At 33.5% G+C, this 16,056-nt stretch overlaps 1 protein-coding gene across 1 annotated transcript in view; it reads right to left on the bottom strand.

The window, feature by feature from the left end:
* Window positions 1–16,056, bottom strand: part of BMT2 (base methyltransferase of 25S rRNA 2 homolog) — an 86,881-nt gene that overhangs the window by 13,676 nt on the left and 57,149 nt on the right. Inside the window, exon 4 of the mRNA XM_032643675.1 lies at window positions 5,526–5,640. Coding sequence (XP_032499566.1) covers window positions 5,526–5,640 — 115 coding nt within the window. The remainder of the gene's footprint in view (window positions 1–5,525; window positions 5,641–16,056) is intronic.

Genomic DNA, 16,056 nt, shown 5'->3' with positions numbered 1-16,056 from the left:
TGAGTAATATTTCATTGTGTATATATACCACATCTTCTTTATCCATTCATCTGTTGATGGACAGTTAGGTTGCTTCCATGTCTTGGCTATTGTAAATAGTGCTGCTATGAACACTGAGGTGTATGTATCTTTTCAAATTGGAGTATTCTCCAGATATATGCCCAGGAGTGGGATTGCAGGATCATATGGTAACTCTATTTTTAGTTTTTTAAGGAACCTCTATACTGTTCTCCATAGTGGCTGCACCAATTTACATTCCCATCAACAGTGTAAGTGGGTTCCTTTTTCTCCGCACCCTCTCCAATATTTATTATTTGTAGACTTTTTAACGATGGCCATTCTGACTGGTGTGAGGTGATGCCTCACTGTAGTTTTGATTTGCATTTCTCTAATACTTAGTGATACTGATCATCTTTTCATGTGCCTGTTGGCCATTCATATGTCTTCTTTGAAGAAATGTCTATTTAGGTCTCCTGCCCATTTTTGATTGGGTTGTTTTTTTGATAATAAGCTGTATGAGCTGTTTGTATATTTTGGAGATTAATCCCTTATTGGTAGCATTGTTTGCAAATATTTTCTCCCAGTCTGTAGGTTGTGTCTTTTTGTTTTGTTGATGGTTTCCTTTGCTGTGCAGAAGCTTTTAAGTTTAATTAGGTCCCATTTGTTTATTTCTCTTTTTATTTCCATTACTCTAGGAGACAGATCAAAAAACAAATATTGTTGCGATTTATGTCAGAGTGTTCTGCCTGTGTTTTCCTCTAAGTGTTTTATAGTATCTGGTCTTATATTTAGGTCTTTAATCCATTTTGAGTAGATTTTTGTATAGGTGTTATAGATTATTTTTTTTTAACATTAAACCAATCTTATACTCCTAGAATAAATCAAACTTAGCCATGATTTATTATCCCTTTTGAAATACTGTTGGGTTCAATATGCTAGAATTTTGTAGACAACTTTTCTATGTTTATGATGGATATGGTCTATAAGTTGTTGTTGTTGTTGTTGTTCTGTAATGTCTCTGGTTTTGGTATTGGGGTAATGGCCTCATAGAATAAGTTGGGAAGTGAAGCCATTTGAGCCTGGGATTTTCTTTGTGGGAAAGTTTTTAACTGCCAATTCAAATTTCTTTAATACATTTAGGGCTACTGAGGTTATGTATTTCTTCATGAGTGAGCTTTGGCAGTATGTGTCTTCCAAGGAGTTTGACCATTTCACTTAAGTTGTGGAATTTATTGGCATAAAATTTTTTGTAATATTTATTTTCCTTTCTTTTAATATTGGTAAAATATACATGATATCACACCTTTCTCTTTATTTCCTAATCAGTATGGCTAGTGATTTATAAATTTTATTGATCTTCTCAAAGAGGTAGTGTTTGCTTTCATTAGTTTTTCCCTACTATTTTCTGAAGGTTTTCTATTTCATTAATTTCTCCTGTAATCTTTATTATTTTCTTTCTTGTATTTTAGATTTAATGTGGGTTTGTTTTTTTTCCTAGTTGGAAAGTTGATGTCATTACTTTGAGACCTTTCTTATTTTTCTAATAAAGGTGTTTACTATTGTAAAATTTCCTCTAAGTACTATTTTAGTGATTTTAGTGGCATCCTATGCATATCTTATGTTTTTGATATCATATGTTTTTATTTATCTTCATTTGAAAATATGGTCTAGGGCTTCCCTGGTGGCGCAGTGGTTGAGAGTCCACCTGCCAATGCAGGGGACACAGGTTCGTGCCCCGGTCCGGGAAGATCCCACATGCCACAGAGCGCCTAGGCCCGTGAGCCATGGCCGCTGAGACTGCACGTCCGGAGCCTGTGCTCCGCAACGGGAGAGGCCACAACAGTGAGAGGCCTGCATACTGCAAAAAAAAAAAAAAAAGAAGAAAAGAAAATATGGTCTAACTTTCCTTGTGAGTTCTTCTTTGACCAATGTTCTAATTGTTCCATCAATTATTGAGAGAGGGGTAATGAAATCTTCAACTATAATTTTATAAATGTCTATTCGTAATTGCTACCTTATCAGTTTTTGGTTTACGTATTTTGAAGCTCTGTTATTAGATGCATATATACTGAGGATTGTTTTGTACTCTTGATGAATTGACCTTTTTATCATTATGAAATGGCCATCTTTACTGCTGGTAATATTGCTCTGACATCTACTTTGTCTGACTGTAATAGTGCCACAGTGTCTTTCTTTTACACATCCTATTTTGTGTGTTTATAATTGAAGTGCATTTCTTATAGGCAGCATATATTTGAGTTTTGCTTTTTTTAATCCAATCTGACAATTTCCACCTTTTAATTGGGGGTATTTAGGCCATATCTATTTAATGTAATTATTGGTAAACTTAAGTTTAAATGTATGCTCTTGCTATTTATTTTCTATGTTTCCCATCTGTTCATTGTTTCCTTCCCTTTTCTGCCATCTTTTGGATTAAAGAAATTTCTTTGTAATTCTATTTTATCTCCTTTGCTGGCTTATTAGCTGTAACTCTTTATTTTACTGGTTGCTTTAGAATTTATAGTCTACATCTTTAACCTATCATAGTCTACCTTCAAATAGTATTTTACCACTTTATATATATTATAAAAACCTATTACTATACATATAGTATATTTCCCTTTCTCCCCTCTTGTGCTATTGTTATCATACATTTTATTTTTATATAGATTATAAACTCTACATTACAACTGACTCTTGAACAACACGAGTTTGAACTGCACAGGTCCAATTATACATGGATTTTTCCAAGAAATATACAGTTAGTCCTCTGTATCTGTGGACATGGAACCCAGGGATATGAAGAGCCAACTCTAGGACCTGAGCATCCACAGACTTTGATATCTGTGGTGTGGTGGGCTGTCCTGGAACAATTCCCCTGGGTGCTAAGGGTCAGCTCTACTATTAGTTAGCTTTTATCAAGTTCAGAAAAATTCTGACCATTATTTCTTTCATTCCTTTCTTGGGGGGGCTCCAATTATGCTTACATTTGGCCATTTGAAATTAACTCACTGCTTGCTGATGCTTTTCCATTAAAAAAAAAATCTCAGTTTAATTTTGGGTAGTTTCTATTGCCATGTCCTCAGTTTAACTTTTCTTCTTCAATATCTAATGTAGCGTTAATCCCATTTAGTACTTGTTTCATATCATAGATCATAGTATCCGTCTCCAGAAGTTAGATTTGGGTTTTTTAAATTATCTTCCATGTCTCTACTTTACTTTTTGTTCATACAGAATACAGTCATAATGTCCCTATCTTAATGTCCTTGTTTCCGAATTTTAACATCTGTGTCAGTTCACAGTTGGTCTGTGCTGGATGACTGACCTCCTCATTGTGGGTCCTATTTTCTTGCTTCTTTACTTGGCTGATTACTTTTTTATTGGATGCTAGGCATGGTGAACTTTACTTTGCTGCGTCCTGGATGACTTGGTATTGCTATAAATATTCTAACTTTGCTCTAGGATGTAGTTAAATTATCTGGAGACAGTTTGATCTTTTTGGTTTTTGTTTCAGGATTTGCTAGGTGGGACTACAGCAGCCTTCAGTCTAAGGCTAATTATTCTCCACTACTGATGCAAGGCTTTTCTGTGAACTCTACCCAGGCTACTGTGATTCTTGAGGTTTCCAGTGTGGCTGGTGGGAACGGGTGCTACTTCCAGCCTGTGTGAGTGTGCTGGGCACTATAACCTCTAGATCTTTGAGGTGGTACTTCCTCCAGTCTCATGTAGTTTTCTCACAGATGTGTACTGATAAGTACTCAGCTGAGTACTCAGGGAGGATTCTTTGCAGACCCCTGGAGTTTTCTCTCTGTGTAGCTCTCATATCTTTGGTACTTTGTCCATGAGCCTTAGCTGTCTTGGTCTCTCAGGACTCTCACCTCTGCTTCTACAACTCAGTACCAGCTGGACTCTGCTTGGGATCCCCTGTTTGTGCCACACGTTGGAAACTCTCTGAAGGCTGTATGCTGGTGCAACCATATGGCTCATCTCATTTGTTTTCCATCTCTTGGGGATCACTGTCCTTCATTACCTGATGTCCAGTGTCTTGTATATTATTTTGAATATTTTGTCCACTTTTTAGTTGCTGCAGGCAGGGGGAAAGTGGATCAGTCTGGTCCTTGTCACTCCATCTCGACTGGAAGTATAAGTTTCTTCCCTTTGTTTTAAAATTAGTTATAGGGTTCTGGAACTATCAAAGTCAGAGTCTACTACTGAACTCATGTATAGTAGTTCTTTTGCCTATCTAATGGCTTTACAGTTGAAAATTTATAGCCCTATATATAAATAAGCTTAATATTTTAATATTTGAGCCTTAGGTTTAGATCAAATGGTCATCATGTCTTACCAGTCCTTGAAGGACATCTCTAATGTGTGTCTTGAGGAAGGAAGGGGAGAGAATCCATGTACAAATCCACCTGCACTTTAAAACTATAGCTTCTAATGGCCCAGGAATTCTCTGCAGTGGTAAGCTAAGAACAGCTGTTTTACCGTACAGCAAGTATCTGTCTACCTTTAGGAGATAATAGTAACGCTTTCAGCATTTTCTTATTCGTCAGTGTTAGTCACATAGATTCAATATAGACAGTCAAGCTCATAAAAATTAAAGAATAAATTCATATGAAAGTTGACTCTTCATGCAGGAACTTTTTTCAATAATAACAGCAAACATTTCTTTAGCACTCACTATATAACAGGTGCTTTGTTAGGTGCTTTAAATACTTTTTCTCAAGTAAACACGACAACAATCTTATAAGGTATAGTCCATTACAAACCCCACTGCACAGACGAGAAAACTGAGGCTCAGAGAGTCAAATCAGAGAGTCAAATCAAGGTTGAAAATAAGATTTCATTCTTTTATTCAACAAGTATTTAATGAGTACTTAGTATGCCAGGCACTCTTCTAGGTACTGGGAATATAGCAGTGGAGGAAAAAAATCTCTGAGCCTGAGTTTATACTCTACCACAATCTCTTTATAGCAATAAAAATTTGTAAAAAAATTTTTGTGTCTGGTACCATATCAGAAGTATAATGGCAAATGTTATAAACTTATGTCATTGAGGGGAAAAAAAATCTAATTTTAAAAGCAGAGGAAACATTCTTTGTAAAGTTGTTTAATCTACTAAGTACAAATAGCTGGGATTTAATAAAGTTTTGGCTGTCTCCAAAGCCCTTGCTCTTTCCACTATTCCATAATAGCTCTACATCAGAGTACATTTCAGAAAGAGATGCATTAAAAAATAAAATAAGGAATCTTTGCAACTTACTTAAGTTTCTTGATTGAAATGACAGATGATAAACAGGGAACAAAACAAAATGAAGACAAATATGGTATTGGTCAAATTAATATTAGTTAACTAAATGCTCAAATTTTCACAAAATATACTTTTAGTTTTGAACAGAAATAGTCTCTTATCAACTTGTACACAAGAAATATATTTGCTATTTCAGGAGTGTAAAGACAGTGCTTTCCTTTGTATATATATATGTAAAATATTCATCTCAAAACAAACAGAACTATGCATACCTCTACAGCAGGTACGATGTCTATGCCAACAGTTAGAAATTCTTCAAACTTCAGAAATGGGTTAAAGCAGCTGCCAACATCAAGTAATCTGATCTTTCCTGAGGTTTGTAGCAACCTAAAAATAGATTATTTTCATTATGCTTTTTATAAGATGAAATAAAATATAAGAAAAATTCAAACATTTGAGAATAAAAAAAATCATATAGATTATTGGCTCTCTTTTTGGTCTCATGATCCCTTTACATGTTTAAAAATTACTGAGGGCCTAAAAGAGCTCTTTTGTTTATGCAGGTTCTATCAATAATACCATATTTGAAATTAAAACTGAATGGTTTAAAAACATCAATTCATTTATAAAACAATAACACTATAGTATATGCTAATGTAAATTATACTTTCTAATGAAAATCTAGATTAGAAAGATAGTAAAAATGAGTTACTGTTTTACATTTTTTCAAGTCTCTCTAATGTTGGGCTTAATAGAAGACAGATGGATTCGCATGTCTGCTTTGCATTCAAGCTGTTGCAACATCACATGCCATGAAGTTTCTAGAAAACTCAACCGTACACTCAAGAGAGGATAAGAGTAGAAAAAGCAAACGATATTTTAGTATTATGATGAAAATAATTTCCTCCCCACAGAGACCCTAGAAGGGTCTCAGATCCCCAGACCACACTTTGAAAACTGTCTTTGTAGATGAAAGAATCCATTCACAAATTAATTCTCAGTAGTCAATATAATGATGTCTTTGGACTTTAATTTGTCTCAATGATTTAAAAGGACCAAAGAGCAAAGCAATGATAGGATAGTATTTCTTAAGTTATGAAAAATTTTATTTTGTTCAGGAGCGTTCCTTGTGTCCAAAAGTAGTAGGAAAAAAGAAGGTAAACAAAACCGGACATGACCATTAAAGTTAGTCAAATGCAACTATTGATAATACGGATCTACATAGCGGCAAATAAGGATGAAGGAAAACAGTGGATTTTTGTTGGTCTGAAGCCTATAGTCCTAGTGTTCAGACAGTAAAGCAATAATAAAAACCAACTTAAGACATATGCCATTTTATTGATATTAAGACAATTTTGCTGAAAAAAATTATGAGTAGACACTGGAAACATAAAGGAAAGAAATATAGTGAAATAACTGGGTAAAAACAGAATCTTGGTTCTTTAAAGCCTATAGGGCAGAGAAAATCTGCCCAGCTTCTGTTCCTTTTACCTCAGCTAGCATATTGCCATAGTGTCCATTAGAGAGGTGTTAAACTACAGACTGTAGTTAAGCTCCTGGAAAAGGCACTGTAAGTCAAAATAAAATAATATAATCTAAAGTTGATTTTTTTTTCAGAAAAGGAATGCAATAAATAGGGGTTACATTTTTTACTAAGAGCCTGATGTCCTAACATGTTATAGAAATGACCATAATCACCATTTGATTATAAATAAACTGTATACAGGACCTGTTTAATATAGTACATGGCATTTTATAGTACCATAAAAACAATATGAACCAATTAAAAGATTTTTGTCAACAAAATTTTATTTAAGAACTCATCCAAAGAAGGGGTTATGAGGGTATAAGGAAATAAAAGGAATACCTAGAAACTCCCTCAGCAACAAGAGCTGATCCTAGGGCTCAAAAGGTAATTTTCTGTACTGCAGCCAAATCAGGAAGTAGATTATTATGTAGTTTGGGTGATGTGTATAACAAATAATCATCTGTAAAGTTGAATTAAGTTTAGTGATACTTGAAATATCACAATACACTAGCTCTAAGGAAGAAGGAGGCCAGCGAACTACTGTGGTATAGGTTCCAAGTTGCTAAACAGAGCAAAAGATCCAGTAGATAGGTACCTTGAAATGCCTGGCATATAGCTGACATTCACTGCTAAATTAACAAATTTGAATACTCAAATCATAACCAGTTTGAATAAATGAATCTATAACAACATGTAATACTAAGTACACTACTAGATTGCCATTCTAATCCTTATGTGGGGCTATGGTTAAGAACAAGAGTTCTGGAATCAGAGAGACTAAAATCAAAACCTGATTCTGCCCTTTACCTGTGTGAAATGGGGACAACAATGGTACCCACACTCAAGAGTCGTTTCTAGGATTAAATGAGATAATGCGTTTATAATTCTTGCCCTAATATCTGGTACATGATAAACGCTCAAAAAGTGGTAGATATCATTGTTAGCTATTAATATCATGTTATATATAAAATCTTTTGTGGTTTGTCCACTAATGATCTTCCTGAACATGGTAAAAGCAGAATACTGGTAGACTCTAGTAAATTGGGTAACAAAAAATTCCTGATGGTCTTTAAAAAAGTGCTTCTTAGAAATTAACCTTTCTACCTGGATGGAGTATTCCAAATCATTCAACTTAATTCAACTTTAAAATATAATTACCAATAACTTAATATCATGGATTAACTTAATAACATTAACTCTCAGTAATACATTTAATCCATTTCAAATTCTTTGGTTGAGCTCTGTAATTTTTTTTGCATCAAACATATATTTAGTTTAAAGACTAATCACAAAGTGAACAGAACATCCAAGTAGTTATCACCCAGGTCAAGAAATAACACATTGCCTGCACCGTAGAAACAGGATCCTCCCTGATGACATCCCCTACCCCTTTCTGTAATGGTAGCCACTATCCTGATTTTAGTGATAATCGTTCCCTTGATTTCCTTTTATAGTCTTGCTATCTATGACTGAATGTCTTCTGAATAACATAGTTTAGTTTTACACTACACATTTGCTTTTGTGACTTTCTTCTTTCATTTAATATTAAGTTTGTGAGTGTCATTTGTGTTTCTGTAGTTAATTCATGTACATGGCTGTGTGATAGTACCTTTATACAACACATCCCATTGTGATTTTGATTAGCGTGGCACTGAATCTAAAGATCATTTGGGAGAATTAACGTCTTTACAATATGGACTCTTAATCCATGGACATGGCATAGTTCTCCATCTATTTAGTTCCTCATTGTCTCTCAATAGCTTTAATAATTTCTCTTAAAAGGTCCCATGTATATTTTGTTGGATTTGTATTTCTTGTTAACTCATATTTTTTGGTGCTTTTCCCCTATGGATAAACCTTGTTATTTTTTAAAATTTGATTTTCCATTGTTGGTTACAGAAATGCAATTCAGTTTTGTACAATGATTTGTATCCAGCAACATTACTAAATTCCTGTTATCTCAACTGCTTATCTGTATATTATTTTGGGTATTCTAGTCTAGGTACGTAGTTACATAATCTGTGAAAAATAATATTATTTCTTCTTTTCTTATCTATCCATCCACCCACCCATCCATCTATTTTTTGCCTCGCTGCTTTGCCCAGGACTTCTAATACAATATTAAACAGGACTAATACAAGCAGGTACTATTTTGTTTCCAGTCTCAGAGGGAACATTAAGTATAATGTTCACCATTAATGTATAACTCACCGTTAAATATAATGACTGTTGCAGGTTTTATATAGAATCCTTGATAAAGCTGATGAAGCTACTTTTATATTTTGCTAGCTCCTTTTAAAAAAAATTTCACACAAATCTATGTTAGATTTTATCAAATGTACTCAGCTACTGAGATATGACTTTTCTTTGATCTGTTTATGTGATACAGTATACTCATTAATTCTGTAGTGTTAAATCAATCTTGCCTTATTGGGAAGAATCTAATTTGGTTTTGATAAATTACTGTCTTCATAACTTAAAGGATTTGTTTTATATATGTATATATAGTTGGTTCTATTTGTGATGGGTCTGGTCTATAAAGTCACCACAATCACCAAACCATGCTCCTAAGGGAAATACAAGACTAGGCCTCTGGTTACAATACTTTCAACACCAGAGCTAACACATAACCTGGATTTATGTGTATTTCTGTTTAAAGGTAACTTATTTAATATGTATTATGATGCATCAACACTGAACTCACAGCCAACACCATTATAACTCATGCCTAAGGGAAGCATATCTAATACACTATTTTCTCTGTAAGGCATAATACAGCATTCCTGTGCTTAGACAGGCTCGATAGAACTTTAACATTATGCTTAGGGGCCATTTTTAAAGCAAAATAGGGCTTCCCTGGTGGCGCAGTGGTTAAGAATCCACCTGCCAATGCAGGGGACATGGGTTCAAGCCCTGGTCCGGGAAGATCCCACATGCCGTGGAGCAACTAAGCCCATGTGCCACAACTACTGAGCCTGCGCTCTAGAGCCCATGAGCCACAAGTACTGAAGCCCGCCCACCTAAAGCCCATGCTCTGCAACGAGAAGCCACTGCAATGAGAAGCCTGCGCATCGCAACTAAGTAGCCCCCGCATTGCAACGAAGTAGTCCCCACTTGCCAAAACTAGAGGAAGCCCGCGCGCAGCAATGAAGACCCAATGCAGCCAAAAATAAAATTTAAAAAATAAACGTAAAATCAATAAAGCACAAAAAATGTGATATTAAATACTGAAAATGGGACATTTTTATACTTGAGAGCTGAAACAATAAGGCAGAACTTGCATTGTTCAACTTCAGCTGGGAAGGTGTGTGTCAGATGACAAATTTTTCACCACCCTCAGCATGTCCACAAGTGAGTCTGAAAATGCCATGAGTACTCACCTTGGAGTTGAATTTTAGTGAGTAGGTGAATTGGCAGGTATGGAATTTCTGAATAATTAGGATAAACTGTGTGTGTGTGTATGGATTTTTGCATCTATGTTCGTAAGTGAGATCAGACTATAATTTTCTGTGCTAGTACTGTCCATGATGGGTTTTAATATCAAGGTTATGCTAGACTCTTAAGATGAGTGTGGGATAACTCCTTTCATTCTATTTTTAAAGAGTATGTATAAGAACAGAATTCATTTTTCCTTAAATGTTTACTAGAACTCGCTGGTAAAGCCATTTAGGCCCGGAGTTTTATTTCTGAGATCTTTAACCACTGATTTAACTTCTTTAATATTATTACAAAATTCCAACTTTTATCTCTGGCTTTTTCTATCTTCCTGCTCTTTACTATTTCCTTTTCATTTGGAGGGGGAAAGGGCCTTATTTGCTGAGTTATCTTTAATTTCTTGAGATAGATTCTTAGTTCACTAGTTTCAGCTTTTCTTTATAATATATGCATTTAAGCTATACATTTTCCTTTAAGCGATGCTTTAGCTATATCCACAAGTTTTAATAAAAAGCACATTTGTAACATCTTTTGACAAAAAATTTCTTCACAAAAAGTATCATTATTATTTAGTTGAAAATATTTTCTAATTTTTATTATAAATTTTCATCTAATGGAATTTTTTTTGGAAGGTTATTTACTAATTTCTAAACCTTTGGGTATTTCCTTATTGCAATTTGGTACCAATTTTTAGCTTAATAGCATTGTCTACATAATTCAACCCTTTGAATCTTACTAACATTTGACTTATAAATTTTTATAAATTAAATACCTTAAATATTTAATATAATTTTTTAAATTCACAATTTTTTAAAAAACATTTTTATAAATGTTACCTGTATGCTTGAAATGAATATTACTTTGTAGCTTTGGGGTACACTATTCTATATATGGCTATTAGATTGTTAATTATGTTGTTCAAATCCTCTACAGTCTTACTCACTGTGAATGCTTGCTCTCTGTTATTGAGAAGGTGTGTTAAAAATCTTCCAACTTTTTTTTAAGGAAGCAGATAAAGATCGCCATAAATTGATTTGAAATAATAGTTATTCAAATTAAATAATTATGAACACAGTATTCTGATTATAATCATATCAATGGGTGAAATTTTAAGGACAAAAAACTGCAAAGAAATCCTGAATTTTACTTAGTATGTTGTTGTGGTACTAGTGCAGCCATTTAAAAATTATTTTGTGTGTATTGAAGGGCTGAGCAAATAGGGAAATAAACTAAAGTTGCTAGAAGATACAAATTCAGAATGAGGGAAAGGAGAGAAAGAATCCTTCGGAGATAGACTAGAATTAGAGGTTTCATATGAAAGGGTGTAGATGCAATAACACCCCAGTAGCAGTGAGGATACCTAATGCCAGAATTTGGTCCCTTGCTAAAAGGAATCGGCACTTTTTACAGGAAGGCTTATTTCAGGGTTGAAGCAGAGAAAGTACAAGGTGAACTTCAACTATCTTGTTGTACAAGAAAGTAAGGTAACGCTCAAAAACTAATAGGAATATATCAAAAGGTCAAAGGAGCTAGCTTACAGGAGTTTCCACTGGCCTAATTTGAGATGATTTTAGCATCATAATAATGATAGGAATGAATTATAACACACTGAATTTTTAAAAAAATCTATCAGTCTACAGAACTTTAAAAAAGAGGGGGAAAAGGGAAAGTTTTTCTTTATAGAAGAATATCAACCAATGAATGTGTAAGCAAGCTAGAAATAGAAAAATCACCTATTTCCAACTATTATAGTAAAAAAAAAAAAACCGAAACAAAACTTGACTCAGGCAAGACCATGTTAAAGTTACAGTGAAAATTGTCAAGGAACAGGAAATTGTCTCGATCTTCACGTATAACCCAACAGATTAGAGATTAAAGGTGCCTTTACAGTGAAGAAATCTGGTGGATACCAATTTAGTCAAATGATGAAACTTAACATGAATGATAATGGGACAAACTGACATATGCCCTCTTAGTGATATACTGAGAACACAGTATCATCTATACCTATCAAAAATGTTTAACATGGATCTATCATGGGGAATTTTCTAGATTAATCAAGCCTAAGAGATATTCAACTAAATACAATATATAATATTTGATTGGATCTTGGATCAAACTACCAAACCACAGTTATAAAGAACATTATTAGAACAATCTGGAAAATTCAAATGTGAACTATGTAAACATGTAACTATATCAATGTTAAATTTCCTGAATGTGATGACAACTGTATTGTGGTTATGTAGGAAAATGTCCTCAGTCTTTGGTGATACATGATAACGTATTTAATGTTGAAGTAACTCAAATGGTTCAGAAAAGAAACAAAAAGAAAAATGTGTCTATATATACACACATAGATTTATGGAGTAAATGTAGCAAAATACTAACTGTTAATGAATCTTGGTAACAAACATAAATGAGGGTATTGGTTGTACTACTCTTAAAATCTCCCTTAGAGTTTTGAAACTTATCAAACTTTAATGCTGGGGAAAAAAAAAACAAACCTCCTCAAAACAACTGTAGGTTTGTCTGTCAATTTTTGCTTTATGTATATTGAAGCTATACTATTAGGCACGTACAAATTAAACACATATTCTCCTGTTAAATCACACCTTTTATTATTATGAGAAATATACTTTATCTCTAGAAATTATATTTATTCTACCATCTTATATTTTGGATATGTCTCTCATAAGCAACATAAACTGGATTTTTATGACAATAAAAATTTTCTTTTAACTAGAGTATTTAGATCATTTACTTTTAAAGTGATTTACCAACATATTTTGATTTATATATAGTATCTTACCTTGCACCTTCTATCTGCTCTATCTGTTCTACGTTTCTTTTCCTCTGCTCCTTGCTTTCTGTAGAATCACCCTGGGAGCTTCAAAATTACTTAAAGACTCTGATTTAATTGGTTTAGGATGGAGCCTGGGCATCAGGGTTTTTAAAAGCTCCCCAAGTGAATGTATTGTGTAAGCCAAGGTTGAGAACTGGTTTTAGATTTTTCCTTTTAAATTTTAATAATTACATATTGTTTCATTTTACTGATTTCAAAAATTTATAGTTTGTTCTTTTAGAAAAGTATATACTTAACTATTGAATAATCTTAGCCTTCTCTCAAACCATACAAATGCTTGAGACCACAATTCTGTTGTGTGGTTATGTTAGTCTTTTTGTGTATTCTGTTTTATAAATGTTTGTCCATATTTACCTTTTCGGTTGTTGTTGTTGTTGTTCATTCTTTCTTTCACTTCAGACTTTCCATCTGGGGTCATTTTCTTTCTGCTTGAAATACACCTCTAGAATTTCTTTTAGTAAGAGATTTCTCTCTCCCATTCTTTTCTCTCCTTCTGCAACTCCATTAAGAAGTTAAACCTTATTTTATCTTCTATGTCTTTAACCATTTTAATTCATTATTATTTTTTTTCCTTGTCCATATGTGGCATTCTGGATAATTTCATTTACTCTCACTCAGTTCAATAATTTCCTCTTTAGTTCATGTCATACACTGAGTTATTTTAATTATTTTATTTTTTATCTCTAGAAGTTTTCTTTTTAATTTTGGCTTTCCAAATGGCTTGTAGGTTCTTAAAGTTTCTAGTCCCTGCAGAAACTTTCAAGCATTCTTTTATTTTTAAAATATTATTTTATAAATAGTGACTCATAATTCTAGTGTCTGAGGCCTTTAAATATCTATTCTTGATACCTGCTGATTTTAGATCATGGCTCCTTGTTTCCATACATGCTTCGTAATTACTTCTTACTGTGAGATGTTTTTCTTAAAAAATTATTTATGAAGTTTCTTTGAGCAGAAGTATTCATTTTTGCTCTGTCAGGCAATCTGGGATACCACCAGTGCCGGACCACTTTCAACCAAATAAACAGGGTTTAAAGTTTTTTGGACCACCCTCGTGATGTGAATTTAGCAGTTTATGCTTAGGATGTCCTGTAGTTTCAACTTGTCAGAGTCTGTCATGCTGTGGACGAACAGGGTAGATTTATTCTGGTTCATCCTTAAACTGAGAAAGTAATTTTCAGAGTTGAAGCTCCAATCAGTCGAGTATAAAAACTAAAGTTGAAGTCTGCAGTTTGGAAAAATGCTCTCAAGGCTAAAGAAGCTTTGTGCTCTGCCTCCCTTTCTGGGCTCCTGCCAGCATTTGCATTTGGCCCTACCAATTCTTTGGTGTTTTTAAGATTTATCCAACATTTTATAAAAGTTATTCTTTTCAAGTTTGAGAGATTAGTTAGAATATCCTGCTAGCATATTCTAGTTAACTTTCAAAGTAAATATATAAACAGATAAAATTAATTTAGTCTAGTTGGTCAGCATAAAATCAGTCTGTGACAAAGAGTCAATAATTATAAAAGGAGTATAAGAAGTATTTCATTATTGTTCACAGATATGAAAATACTTATTATGTGAATACATTAGGTGTGCTAAGAGCAAAAATAGCCTCTGAATAATCTATCAAATGACTTTGAAGTTTCTTAATCAAAAAAGGCCAGAGAGCCAACCTTAAGTGACCTTATATGACAGACTTCATAGTTAAAATGCCAAATACAGATATGACTAAAATGACATTGAATTACCCAATTTTCTCATTTTAATCACTATTTCAAATTTTTCTGCAAGAGAAATAAGCAAGTCTTTTATGTTAATACTATGTAAAAGCTATCCTGGTCTCTCTCAGGTTTACCCTTAATAAATTCTTATGGGATTTGTAATCCCATAGTCCAAAATAAATAAAATTTATAAGGACTACTGTCACATCAAGTTGATTTTTATTGATAATAACTAAATCCTGGCACCTATATTTCTGTATTTGAAGCACCAATACTTCAAAATTAAGCAACAAACATTACTACTTATGCAAATTCTCATATTATAAATTTACTTGGAGGAAAAGCCCGTTTTATTTGCAAGTTAAATGATGGGTAAGGTGGTGGTTAGGTATCTGGAATTCAAAACATTGGCCTCAGCAAAGTAAGAATAATTCATTTAACAAAAGAAATACTTAAACAGTATAATAGGGTGTTTTTCTTTTTTTTCTCAATAGTACCAACAAACTACTCTTCCTCACTGAAGCTGAAAGATCTTGAAATTCCAGTATCCTGGCACCCAAATTATATTTCAGAATACCTTTCATTCACAACACAAAAACAAAACAAAATCTTTGTCAGATCGTATGCTCTAATTTTTGATGTGGAAATGTAAGTCTGAAGCCTCAAGGTTCTAAAATCAACAATAAGATTAGATTTTGGAAGGAAATTTTCAAGTTTATACTAAATAGCTATAATCATAAATATATAGTTAAGACTGTTTAATCTTAGCTTAGAAGTTGTTTTAATTTGAAATTATTCATCGAAACAGTATTTCAAATCTTCTACAAAAAACCTGAATACTTTTAGTATCATTTTTAAAAATACTTTAAATGTATACATAACTATAACTTGACAAATACTTATTGAATACTTATTGTACCTGTCTACCTCTTTTTAGGAGCTTGAGATTCCCAAGTAATTCAGTTCAGTAAAGAAGACACACATGCAAATACAACATGAAAACAATGCAATGACTGTATAGTAAAGGAGTGTATAAAATGTTATAGGAGCAGAAGAACACTGGTAGAAGAGAAGGGAAATCCATATCTGGGACCTGCAGGATAAGCAGGCTTCTCCCAGGAGAAAATGGGAAATGGGGGGTGAAGAATAAAGGGAAGGACTGTTGAGGTAGGTGACTGTCATTCCAGTCAGAAAGCATAGTAAGTGCAAAGGTACATGTTTCCAAGTAGGTGTGGACTTTCCATAAAATCTGTGAAACTCATAAAGTG

Source organism: Phocoena sinus, chromosome 9 (genome assembly GCF_008692025.1).
Source record: "Phocoena sinus isolate mPhoSin1 chromosome 9, mPhoSin1.pri, whole genome shotgun sequence".
NCBI lineage: Eukaryota > Metazoa > Chordata > Mammalia > Artiodactyla > Phocoenidae > Phocoena > Phocoena sinus.
This window is presented reverse-complemented; position numbering and strand designations above follow the sequence as displayed.